The sequence below is a fragment of the Rana temporaria genome, chromosome 2 (assembly GCF_905171775.1).
Source record: "Rana temporaria chromosome 2, aRanTem1.1, whole genome shotgun sequence".
Classification (NCBI taxonomy): domain Eukaryota; kingdom Metazoa; phylum Chordata; class Amphibia; order Anura; family Ranidae; genus Rana; species Rana temporaria.
In genome coordinates this window covers 522,773,921-522,787,484 of record NC_053490.1, presented here as the reverse complement: position 1 = coordinate 522,787,484, position 13,564 = coordinate 522,773,921, and the positions used below count along the sequence as shown (strand labels likewise).

The 13,564-nt window shown below is 49.5% G+C and overlaps 1 protein-coding gene across 3 annotated transcripts in view; it reads right to left on the bottom strand.

The window, feature by feature from the left end:
* Positions 1-13,564, bottom strand: part of ILDR2 (immunoglobulin like domain containing receptor 2) — a 272,738-nt gene that overhangs the window by 103,460 nt on the left and 155,714 nt on the right. For 2 of the 3 annotated variants that reach the window (XM_040339086.1, XM_040339087.1), the window contains exon 3: positions 2,625-2,681. The exons of the other annotated variant lie outside the window; for it this stretch is intronic. In XM_040339086.1, the coding sequence (XP_040195020.1) occupies positions 2,625-2,681 (57 nt within the window). The remainder of the gene's footprint in view (positions 1-2,624; positions 2,682-13,564) is intronic. 3 annotated transcript variants of the gene reach the window in all.

Below are 13,564 nucleotides of genomic sequence, written 5' to 3'. Positions count from 1 at the left end.
CACCGAGGGCTTTCACACTGGAGCGGTGCGCTGGCAGGACAGTAAAAAAAAGTCCTGATAGCCGCATCTTTGGAGCGGTGAAGGAGCGATGTGTATACCGCTCCAGCCTATTGAAATCAATGGGCACCACGGCTATACCGCCGACAAAGCTCTGCTGCAGCAGCGCTTTGCGGTGGTTTTAATTAGGGTTGTCCCGATACCACTTTTTAAAGACCGAGTACAAGTACCGATACTTTTTTTCAAGTACTCGCCGATGCCGATACTTTTTTTTAATGTCATGTGACAGTGGCACATGTGTCAGAATTTTATTTATTTTTTACAATTTTTTGTTATGTTTTTTTTTTTTACAATGCAATTGTTACAATTGTGTCAGTGTGTTTTTTTTTTTTCATTTTTATTATTTTTTACAATTCATTTTTTTTATTCTTTATTACATTTTTTCTTTTTTTTTAGCCCTGTTGGGGGGCTTTGGTGAGATTTTAGGGGTCTTAACAGACCCCTGACATCTCCCCTTTGAGACAGAGAAAGGGACTAAGGACACAGATTCCCCAGTCCCTTTCTCTGCAGCCTCAGCTAAAATGAATGGAGAGGAGACAGAGGCTCCTCTCCATTCATAAACGGAAGCATTGTAAACACAGTTTACGATGTTTTAGTTATGTGAATGGACAGAGTCAGTGTTCATTCAGAAAAGAAGGAGCCGGGTTAAGCGGAGGGGGAGAGCAGCAGGAGGGGGACACGGGACATGGAGCGCGGACAGCAGCGGCACGGAGGAGAACACCGAGCATGGAGGGGGACACGCAGCATGGAGGGGGACACACAGCATGGAGGGGGACACGCAGCATGGAGGGGGACACGCAGCTCGGAGGGGAACACGGAGCATGGAGGGGGAGAGCAGCATCATGGAGGAGGACGACGCGGGACACAGAGCGTGGAGGAGGACAGCAGGAGCATGGAGGGGGACATAGAGCGCAGAGGGAGAGAGCAGCAGGAGGGGGACATGGGACATGGAGTGCAGAGGGAGAGAGCAGCAGGAGGGGGACATGGAGCGCGGAGGGAGAGAGCAGCAGGAGGGGGACATGGGACATGGAGCGTGGACAGCAGCAGCACGGAGGGGGACACACAGCATGGAAGGGGACATGAAGCACGGAGGGGGACACGCAGCACGGAGGGGAACACGGAGCACGGAAGGGGAGGGGGACACGGAAAGTGGAGGGGGAGAGCAGCATCATGGAGGAGGACACGGGACACAGAGTGTGGAGGAGGACAGCAGGAGGGGGACATAGAGCGCGGAGGGGCAGAGCAGCAGGAGGTGGACACGGGACATGGAGGGCGCGGACAGCAGCAGCACGGAGGGGGACACGCAGCATGGAGGGGGACACGCAGCACGGAGGGGGACAGGCAGCACGGAGGGGGACAGGCAGCACGGAGGGGGACAGGCAGCACGGAGGGGGACACGCAGCACGGAAGGGGACTCGGAAAGTGGAGGGGGACACGGAAAGTGGAGGGGGAGAGCAGCATCATGGAGGAGGACACGGGACACAGAGCGTGGAGGAGGACAGCAGGAGCACGGAGGGGGACACGCAGCATGGAGGAGGACACGCAGCATGGAAGGGGACATGGAGCGTGAAGGGGGAGAGCAGCATCACGGAGGAGGACACGGGACACAGAGCGTGGAAGAGGACAGCAGCAGCACGGAGGAGGACACGGGACACAGAGCGTGGAAGAGGACAGCAGCAGCACGGAGGGGGACACGCAGCATGGAGGGGGGACACGCAGCATGGAAGGGGACGTGGAGCGTGGAGGGGGAGAGCAGCAGCACGGAGGGGGGACTGGAGGAGGATACAAGGACATTCAGCGGTGATCGGTGCGGCTTTGGGGGGAGTGACAAGCACCGATCACCGCTGTATAAATTTCACTAAAGCAGATGAAAAGGGAGGGGGTGGTCCGGGAGAAGCTGTCAGGCTTTATTGAAATGTATACAGGGAGATCGGTGTATGTAACTCCCCCCGCCCCACCCTGACTGTCCAGGTATCGGGTGAAGCATCGGAGCATTTCCCCCGAGTACAAGTACTCTGCGAAATGCTCGGTATCGGGACAACCCTAGCTTTAACCCTTTCTCGGCCTCTAGCGGCCGCTAAAGCACCGCCAAAAATAGTGGAGCTTTACCGCCGACGCACCCACCGCCCCAGTGTGAAAGGGGCCTTAAGCTTTGACAATATAAAACCCGGAAGCTGATTGGTTTCTATGCAGAGCTGCAGCAGATTTTTCACGCTCCAGTTTTAGTAAATCTCCCCCCCCCCCCCCCCACGGACAGCACGGAACACAGACTGCTGAATCCAGACATGTTATTTCATGATTCATGACTGTGCGTTCGGCTGAAGATGTAATCACTAGCACCCGGGGCGTGTCTGGCCACCACAATTATCTGCCATGACTAAGCGGTTGGTATAATAACACGGGGGGGAAGGCGTGGGATGCCGGCGCCGGGGCACCACAAGCCGGTAAAAGCAGACACCCCTACACTGGAAGGAACCCTGACCTGGTGGACACAGATGGAAGAGATGGAAGAGACAGACGGATGAGTGAGAGGTCGGTGGACACACATAGAAGGTGACGCTGGGTACCTGGCATAATTTCCACTTCAAAACTGGGCAAGAGATCAGCCAGCACCCCAGTCTTGCCTGGAAGAGAGAGAAGAGAGAGAGAAGAAGGAGAAAGTTAGCAGCCAGAAATCACATTGAGAAGACCGATCATTGCAGTGATTATCAGGAGACAGAGGCACGATGAAGGTTATTAAAGCAGTAGGCAGAAATTAAAGACACAAATATACTGCAGCTTTCTATTCATCATTATCATTAATACATCATTAAACAATATGTTCTAATGCAAGCAGTATACAATGAGGGGGAAAAAGTATTTGACCCCCTGCTGATTTTGTACAATTGCCTACTGACAAAGAAACGATCAGTCTATAATTTTATTGGTCGGTTTATTTTACCAGTGATAACAACAGCCGAGCTGTCTCGAGTATTTCCGATGCTCTCTGGTGCCCCCCCCCCCCCACACCTCTGGCCATATGCGCTATTGCATGCCATAGAAGTCAATGCTTGGATATGCGAGTGCTTTGGATTACAAGCTTTCTCCTGGAACGGATAATGCTTTGTAATCCAAGGTTCAACTGTATTTCCGATAGGGTTGTCCCGATACCGATACTAGTATCGGTATCGGGACCGATTCCGAGTATTTTCGGAAGTACTCGTACTCCCGCAAATACCCCCGATACTGAAATAGAATACTCCCCCCCGCCAACGCCGCATCCCGCCGCCGCTGCCACTTGGTTAATACGGGCGGGGAACATTACAGCATTCATTTGAATAGCTGTAATGATTCGCGCCGCGTATAGACACTCCCCCTTGCTCGGGTGAACTGTCCAATCCCGAGCAAGGGGGAGTGTCTATACGCAGCGCGGCGCGAATCATTACAGCTATTCAAATGAAAGCTGTGATGTTCCCTGCGCGTATTAACCAGTCGGCGGCAGCGAGGATGCGGCGGGATGCAGGTAAGGGGGACATGGCTGCATATGGGAGACATGGCTGGATATGGGGGGGGGGGGAGACATGGCTGCAAATGGGGGACATGGCTGGATATGGGGGGAGACATGGCTGCATATGGGGGGACATGGCTGCATGGGGGGGGGACATGGCTGGATATGGGGGGAGACATGTCTGGATATGGGGGGGGAGACATGGCTGCAAATGGGGGACATGGCTGGATATGGGGGGAGACATGGCTGCATATGGGGGGACATGGCTGCATGGGGGGGGGACATGGCTGGATATGGGGGGAGACATGTCTGGATATATGGGGGGGACATGGCTGCAAATGGGGGACATGGCTGGATATGGGGGGAGATATGGCTGCATATGGGGGGACATGGCTGCATGGGGGGGACATGGCTGGATATGGGGGGAGACACGGCTGGATATGGGGGACATGGCTGGATATGGGGGGGGGGACATGGCTGGATATGGGGGGAGACATGGCTGGATATGGGGGGAGACATGGCTGCATATGGGGGGACATGGCTGGATATGGGGGGGGACATGGCTGCATATGGGGGGACATGGCTGGATATGGGGGGGACATGGCTGGATATGGGGGGGACATGGCTGCATATGGGGGGGACATGGCTGGATATGGGGGGGACATGGCTGGATATGGGGGGGGACATGGCTGGATATGGGGGGGGACATGGCTGGATATGGGGGGGACATGGCTGCATATATGGGGGGGCATGGCTGCATTTGTGGGGGGACATGGCTGCATATGGGGGGGACATGGCTGGATATGGGGGGGGACATGGCTGGATATGGGGGGGACATGGCTGCATATGTGGGGGGACATGGCTGCATATGTGGGGGGACATGGCTGCATTTGGGGACACATTTAAAAAAAAGTATCGGTACTGTATTCGGTATCGGTGAGTACTTGAAAAAAAGTATCGGTACTTGTACTCGGTCCTAAAAAAGTGGTATCGGGACAACCCTAATTTCCGAACAGCTCTAAACCAATCCGGGGAGTCGCCGGCGCCTGCGCGCATCTGGCCAAATCGGTACTGAACACCCCATTAGCTTGACTTCTGCTTGCTTTGCGAGACAACACTCACAAACCGAGTCAGATTTTTTTTTTTTTTTAATCTGCTCGTCTTTCAAAACGCTTGTTAACCTCGTTACTCGCAAACCGAGGTTCCACTGTATAAACTCCCGCCCCCCCCCCCAAAAAAAATAATAATGCCAAATATGGCCTGTCAGGGGGCGAGGAGTGCTTAAAGCGGAAGATCCACTTTTGGGTGGAACTGCGCTTTAATAGCTGGATTCAGGTAGGGCGGCTTACTTTTGAGGCGGCGTAGCGTATAGCATATACGCTACGCCGCAGTGAGTCAGAGAGGCAAGTGCTGTATTCACAAAGCACTTGCCTCCTAAGTTACGGCGGCGTAGCGTAAATGGGCCGGCGTAAGCGCGCCTAATTCAAATGAGGGGGGCGTGTTTTATGTTAATGACTAGTGACCCGACGTAATTGACGTTTTTAACGCATGCGCCGTCCGTGGACATATCCCAGTGTGCATTGCTCCAAAGTACGCCGCAAGGACGTATTGGTTTCGACGCAAACGTAAATTATGTCCAGCCCCATTCACGGACGACTTACGCAAACAACGTAAATTTTTCAAATTTTGACGCGGGAACGACGGCCATACTTAACATTGGCTAGGCCAGCTATTTGTACGACTATATTTACGCCGAAAAACGCCTTACGTAAACGGCGTATCTTTTCTGCGACGGGCAAGCGTACGTTCGTGAATCGGCGTATCTCGCTGATTTACGCATTCTAGGCGTAAATCAGCGTTCACGCCCCTAGCGGCCGGCGGAACTAGACAGCTAAGATATTACGGCGCAGGCCGTCGTATCTTAGCTAGGTTTAAGTGTATCTCATTTTGATAACACACTAAGGCCTTGTATACACGAACGGATCTGTCCGATAAAAACGGTCCGCGGACCGTTTTCATCGGACATGTCCGCTAGCAGATTTTGGTCTGATGCTTGTACACACCATCAAACCAAAATCCCCGCGGACAGAGAACGCGGTGACGTATACGACACCGACGTTCTCTGACGCGGAAGTTCAATGCTTCCGGGCATGCGTTGAATCACTTTGACGTCATGCGCGGGTTCTCGGGCGAGCGGACATGTCCGATGAGTCATACTGACCATCGGACATGTCCGGCGGACATGGTTCCAGCGGACATGTTTCTTAGCATGCTAAGAAACATTTGTCCGCTGGAAACCTGTCCGATCCGTCGGAAAATTATCCGGTCGGCCGTACAGACGACCGAACATGTACGCGGAAACTGGTCCGCGGACCAGTTTCAGCAGACATGTTCGGTCGTGTGTACGAGGCTTAAACACTGATACGCCGGCGTAACTCTTTGTGAATCTAGCTTTGCTTTGCATATTGTACGCCGAACTCAACGGAAGCACCACCTAGCGGCCAGCGTAAATATGCACCCTAAGATACGACGGCGTAGGAGACTTACGCTGCTCGTATCTTAGCCTAATTTAAGCGTATCTGGTTTCCAGAATACGCTTAAATTTACGACGGCGCAGATTCAGAGTTACGACGGCGTATCTACTGATACGCCGGCGTAACTGTATCTGAATCTAGCTATAAGATTACATTGACACCCGCTGCGGATCGAGCGTCCAGTGCGTTTTGAATGGGGGTGCGGAAACAACGGAACACGGGGTTCCCCACACCGAGCTCTGGTGTGAACGGGCCCTAAAGGCATTTACTCAAAACTCCTTTTATTAGCTTACAAAATAAAAGAAATGCCAAGATAAGAATATTTTCTACAGGAATTTCACCGCGCCACGAGAACATGAAATAAATTCCACTGAACGTTTCGTGATTCAGAAAAAAACACGTCAATGAGTAAGGCAGAGCTGTATCACAGCGCACACATCCGGGCTGAATCCAGACTTTATCACTCATATAATGTGATTTGGAGAATGAAATTGTTTAAATGGCTTATAAAGCTGCAGCAATTTTCTCTCAATAAAGACTGAGGCTGATGAGAAATAAGTGCCAAAGACGAGCAAATAAAAGGTCTGCAGTACCAGATCCCTCATATCTGCCATGTGCAGCACACACAGCACTCCCGATATTCAATTATCACACCACTGGAGGAAGACCACTTATTACACTTCTGTGTTCAGACAACATTCTCAAATGTATTTTTTATCTTTAGTTTATGTGCTTTGCTCTCTACATGTAACACAGCAGTGACCGCAAAAAAAGACAGAGGGCCAGATTCACATAGAATTACGTTGCGCAGCGGCAGCGTAACGTATCCCATTTACGTTACACCGCCGCAGGTTTACAGCGTAAGTGCCTGATTCACAAAGAACTTACCTGTAAACTTGCGGCGGCGTAGCGTAAATCCGCTCGGCGCAAGCCCGCCTAATTCAAATGGGGCGGGCACCATTTAAATTAGGCGCGTTCCCGCGCCGAACGTACTGCGCATGCTCCGTCGGGAAAATTACCCGACGTGTATTGCGCTAAATGACGTCGCAGAGACGTCATTGGATTCGACATTAACGTAAATGGCGTCCATCGCCATTCACAGACGACTTACGCAGACGACGTGAAATTTAAAATTTCGACGCGGGAACGACGGGCATACTTAACATTGGTTACACCACCTAGAGGGCAGCCTTAGTTTTACGCGACGCATCTCTACGGAAACGACGTAAATTTAGAGCGACGGGCAAAGCGACGTTCGTGAAACGGCGTAACTATTCATTCGCATATTCTACGCCGACCGCAATGGAATTGCCACCTAGCGGCCGGCCTAGAATTGCAGCCTAAGATCCGACGGTGTAACACAATTACACCTGTCGGATCTTAGGGCTATCTATGCGTAACTGATTCTATGAATCAGCCGCATAGTTACGACAAACGTATCTCAGAGATACGACGGCGTATCTCTTTTGTGAATCTGGCCCCAAGTGCCCATTTAGTCTGCCCATTTTTTATGTTGTTTTTTTAACCTATTGTCTGATCTCTGTTTGCCCCAAGCATGTTTAACTACTTCCCACCACAAAAAAGTGACTCAGACCCCCCCAAACATTATATATATATTTTAAGCAGAGTCCCTACAGCAGTGGTCTCCAAACTGCGGCCCTTTGCTCACCTTTATCCGGCCCTTGGAGTACTTTTCCTTCCACTGATAAGAGACAATATTCCTCCCACTGACACCAATGATAGAGGACCATTCCTCCCACTGACACCACTGATAGAGCACCATTCCTCCCACTGACACCAATGATGGGTCACCATTCCTCCCACTGACACCAATGATAGAGCACCATTCCTCCCACTGACTGTCCCCGGAGCTGAAGAACAGGGAGAGGTGTGTGTAAACACAGCTTCCCCGTTCTTCACTGTGGCGCCGTCATTGATCGTGTGATCCCTTTTATAGGGAAACACAATCAATGACGTCACACCTACAGCCACACCCCCCCTACAGTTAGAAACACAAATGAGATCACACTTAACCCCTTCAGCGCCCCCTTGTGGTTAACTCCCAAACTGCAATTTTAATTTTCACAGTAAACAATGCATTTCTAATGCATTTTTTTGCTGTGAAAATTACAATGGTCCCAAAAATGTGTCAAAATTCTCTGAAGTGTCTGCCATAATGTCGTAGTCATGAAAAAAATCGCTGATCGCCGCCATTAGTAGTAAAAAAAAAGGCACGCGCATCGGCATCTCGGGGACGCACCGGGCGCGCGCGCCCCCCAGTGGCCGGAGGAATCCAGGACGTCATATGACGTCCTGTTGGATTTACAGAACCACCGTGAAGCCATCATTTTTAAATGACCTGGGGCTCAAGTGGTTAAAGGGCCCAGAGGTCCCCAGGGCTCGGATGGCAACCCCCCTTTTTTTATTTATTTTTTATAATCAAACAAAAATATTTATTTTTTATATATATATATATTTTTTTTAAAGGGCCCAGAGGTCCCCAGGGCCCCGGTTGGCAACCCCCCCTTTATTTTAAAATGTAATTTTTTTTATATATCTCTTTTTGTTTTTATTAAATAGCCCAGAGATCCCCAGGGTCCCGGAGGTCCCCCATGTGGCAACCCCCCTTTAATAAGGCCTGAAGCTGTGTAAGGGGCCCCATAATTCTTATGTGGCTCCTGCTCTCTCTGCTGCCGGCGCCGGCACTCTGGGGTGGCGGTTTGGCAAGCCCAGATTGTGATCAACGGGTTGCCGACCCTGGGCATGCGATTCCCTGGTTTGAGGGCCACATCAGAGCGCTCTAAGGGCCACAGGTTAAGCACCCCAGCTGTACAGGTTCTCCCACCTCTCTCACACTGGACCTCAGATGCAGTGTGGTCCTCTTTACTGGAAAGTGTTTTACATTCAATCCCCCCCCCCCCCCCATGCCTGTGCTCTATGGCTTAGCAATGACTACAAGCTCTATAGAGAAGAAAGAAAAAGCCACATGACCTGCCTTTCCCTCTGAAGTATCCAACATTTTAATAGATATTTTAATAAGGCTTTAAAAAAGCAGCTATTGGTCTGATGTCGCTAAATACCAACAATGGAACAACTGCTACATTAATCCGTATCTGTAATTGTATAAGAGCCAACAAGTCTTGTAGATACTCGATGTTTGTCCCCAAGGTTCTTCTAAGGCCGTAGCTGGAAACGATGGTAATATTTTGTTATTTTATGACCCTGTAATATTGTAAATGACGCCGAGGCGTGAAATATAATTTGGTATTTTATACGGGCAATATATTATACAAGCGTAAACCGCTCTACAGGCGCAATATTTATTAATATCGCTACAGAAAATCAGAGCAAGGCAGGATACATTTGTGCTTATGGCACATAGAACACGCTGAAAGATAAAGCCTATCTCAACCTTTGTGACACGGAGAGACCCTTGATTGCAGAGAACCCCCTACTACTAACTACTATATCTATGTCCCTTACATTGGTGATCATTGGGAAGAATGCTCCTTACATTGGTGATCAGTGGGAAGAATGTCCCTTACATTGGTGATCAGTGAGAAGAATACTCCTTACATTGGTGATCAGTGGGAAGAATGTTCCTTACAGTGGTGATCAGTGAGAAGAATGTCCCTTACATTGGTGATCAGTGAGAAGAATGTTCCTTACATTGGTGATCAGTGAGAAGAATGTCCCTTACATTGGTGATCAGTGGGAAGAATGTTCCTTACATTAGTGGGCAGTGAGAAGAATGTTCCTTACATTGGTGATCAGTGAGAAGAATGTTCCTTACATTGGTGATCAGTGAGAAGAATGTCCCTTACATTGGTGATCAGTGAGAAGAATGATCCTTACATTGGTGATCAGTGGGAAGAATGTTCCTTACATTGGTGATCAGTGAGAAGAATGTCCCTTACATTGGTGATCAGTGGGAAGAATGTTCCTTACATTAGTGGGCAGTGAGAAGAATGTTCCTTACATTGGTGGTCAGTGGGAAGAATGTTCCTTACATTGGTGATCATTGGGAAGAATGCTCCTTACATTGGTGATCAGTGGGAAGAATGTCCCTTACATTGGTGATCAGTGAGAAGAATGTTCCTTACATTGGTGATCAGTGAGAAGAATGATCCTTACATTGGTGATCATTGGGAAGAATACTCCTTACATTGGTGATCAGTGAGAAGAATGTTCCTTACATTGGTGATCAGTGGGAAGAATGTTCCTTACATTGGTGATCAGTGGGAAGAATGTTCCTTACATTGGTGATCAGTGGGAAGAATGTTCCTTACATTGGCGATCAGTGGGAAGAATGTTCCTTACATTGGTGATCAGTGAGAAGAATGTCCCTTACATTGGTGATCAGTGGGAAGAATGTTCCTTACATTGGTGATCAGTGGGAAGAATGTTCCTTACATTGGTGATCAGTGGGAAGAATGTTCCTTACATTGGTGATCAGTGGGAAGAATGTTCCTTACATTGGTGATCAGTGGGAAGAATGCTCCTTACATTGGTGATCAGTGAGAAGAATGATCCTTACATTGGTGATCAGTGAGAAGAATGTTCCTTACATTGGTGATCAGTGGGAAGAATGTTCCTTACATTGGTGATCAGTGAGAAGAATGTTCCTTACATTGGTGATCAGTGAGAAGAATGTTCCTTACATTGGTGATCAGTGGGAAGAATGTTCCTTACATTGGTGGTCAGTGGGAAGAATGTTCCTTACATTGGTGGTCAGTGGGAAGAATGTTCCTTACATTGGTGATCAGTGAGAAGAATGCTCCTTACATTGGTGATCAGTGAGAAGAATGTTCCTTACATTGGTGATCAGTGGGAAGAATGTTCCTTACATTGGTGGTCAGTGGGAAGAATGTTCCTTACATTGGTGGTCAGTGGGAAGAATGTTCCTTACATTGGTGATCAGTGAGAAGAATGGTCCTTACATTGGTGATCAGTGGGAAGAATGTTCCTTACATTGGTGGTCAGTGGTAAGAATGTCCCTTACATTGGTGATCAGTGGGAAGAATGTTCCTTACATTGGTGATCAGTGAGAAGAATGTTCCTTACATTGGTGATCAGTGGGAAGAATGTTCCTTACATTAGTGATCAGTGAGAAGAATGTTCCTTACATTGGTGATCAGTGGGAAGAATGTTCCTTACATTGGTGATCAGTGAGAAGAATGCTCCTTACATTGGTGATCAGTGAGAAGAATGTTCCTTACATTGGTGGTCAGTGGGAAGAATGTTCCTTACATTGGTGGTCAGTGGGAAGAAGGAGGAGGACACACCCTAGGAGCTCTCTGAGAGATCCAACCTTTTTCAAGCCTGGGCCTTGCCTGCTAGCTTGGCCCAGGAATAATGCCTGATCCTGGGGGAGGCCCCGGGACGGATCCCCCTGATGATACGGGGCCTAGTGAGGAGGAGGTGGAGGATCTGTCTGTAGGTCCAGGCCCTGCTGTGGATGCGAATGTCTTCAGTCAGAAGAGCATTGATCGTTTTAGGGCGATTGGAAGAGCTGAAGAAAAACTTAAAATTTTGAAGGCTGAACACAAATCCTTCAAAATCAAGTATTTCCAGGCCTGGAGTAAAAATCGTTTGGCCATGAAGCCTGAGTTGCAGGAATTGGAGGAAAAGGTAAAGGAACAATCTTTATTTTTGGAAAAGCTGAAAGATAAAAGTGGAGAAAAGTTTGATAATGAGAGGAGATTTGCCAGCCAGACAGCAAGTTCCAGGGACCAGCAACAGCCTCAGATAATGGATGACGCGGGTCCATCTGCTTCTGCACCTCTCCCTCCATGTCAGGGCTTGGAATCGCCGACGGCAACCAGCCAGGGTTTTGAGAGTGAGCATGGCACCCTGAAATGTATCCAGGAGATGGAGTCACCCCTGAGAGCACACAAGGCTGCTTTTACTGAAGTCCCTGAAGCCAAGCCAGTACAGGTGGAGAAATGTCAGCACACCTCACTGCCTTCCAACATGTCTGCCCAACCTGCTGTGGTGGACGGTGTCCTGACTAAGGAGCAGAAAGGGAAGGCCTTGTGCAAAGCGCTGCCTGGAGTTTCTGCTGGGACCTGTAGTTCCTCTGTACAAGGTATGCCTGTTACCAGCAATGAGATTGCCTCACCTGAGCCTCCCTGTGGTGGGGGAGGGGATCAGCATATTGCACCATGTGCAGTGGAAGAAGCAATGGAGGTTTCACCTGCTGCAGTGTCAGACCAGCCTGCACTATCCCCTGATGACAACCCTGTCCTGACAGAAGAGAACCGACCAGCTGAAGCTTCTACAAGCACAGCAGTGGGAACTGACACTGCTGGGAAGACTGCAGGAACTGTGAATATTCCAGCAAGTTCTAAAAATGACAGTAATGATAAAACAATGGATGTGGTAGGTGGTGAAGGGGTTAATACTGCTGGGAAAAATAAAAATGACATTCCTCCCCCTGCTCAGCAGAGGAAAGACTCGCCGATTGTTCAGACCAAATCTGTGCAATCGATATCTGCTGCAAATGTGTCAGATGGTTCAAAACAAACAAATGTTTTATCTGCTGGGAGTTACGCGTCGGTTTTGGGGAATCGCACCAAGGAGGGTGGGGGGAATGGTGCAAATGTTGGTGGTCACAATTTGGGGGGGTTTAGTGGGGGGATGGTTGGTGGGTATAAGCGGAGAAATGTGGTCCAGCTGAAGTGGGAAGGGGAGGGGACCCCACCAGTAAGGGGGAGGGTGGCAGAGTTGATCCTGGAAATGGGGTTCAAAGTCGCAGACATTTTTGCTTTGATTTGTCCCGTTGGGAGTTGGGAATTTGATTTATCCTTTGTAAAACCTGAGGGTCTGGATTTATTTTGGGAACGTTTTAGGGGGCGCAGGGACCTTCCACAGTGGAATGGTTGGATGCCAAAGGTGGTTTCCAGGCAGCCTCTAATAAAATCAGTGACGATCCTTGTGCGTAACGAATCCATCCCAGAGGCTGATTTGGTAGTATGGTTACGCCGATATGGTGAAGTCCTCGCTCCACTGCGGAAGGTCCTTGATCAGCATGGGATATGGACAGGGGCCTGGACAGTGTCACTAAAATTGGGGGTGCAGGGAAATGTTGTTCAACATCTGCCCTGTTCAGCCTTTCTGGGGAGGGACAGGCTGACCATTTTTTACCAGGGTCAGCCTAAGGTGTGCAATAAATGTGGTGACAAGGGCCATTTTGCCTCCACCTGCACCCGCAAGAAATGTTCTTTGTGCCAGGAGCTTGGCCATTTGGCTAAAGACTGTACTGACATTCGGTGCAATTTGTGCCAAAAACTTGGTCACCCGTACAGTCAATGCCCGGAGGCATTACATAACCTGCCAGGGTTGGAGGCTGAGCTGCAGAGGCTGGATAAGGAGGATGAGGCCACTGAAACTCTTGTTGTCCCTCCTGTGTCTGTGACATCTGTTTCTGTTCCCCCTAGTGATGTGGTCCCTGAGTCTGTCCCTCCTGTGTCTGTGACATCTGTTT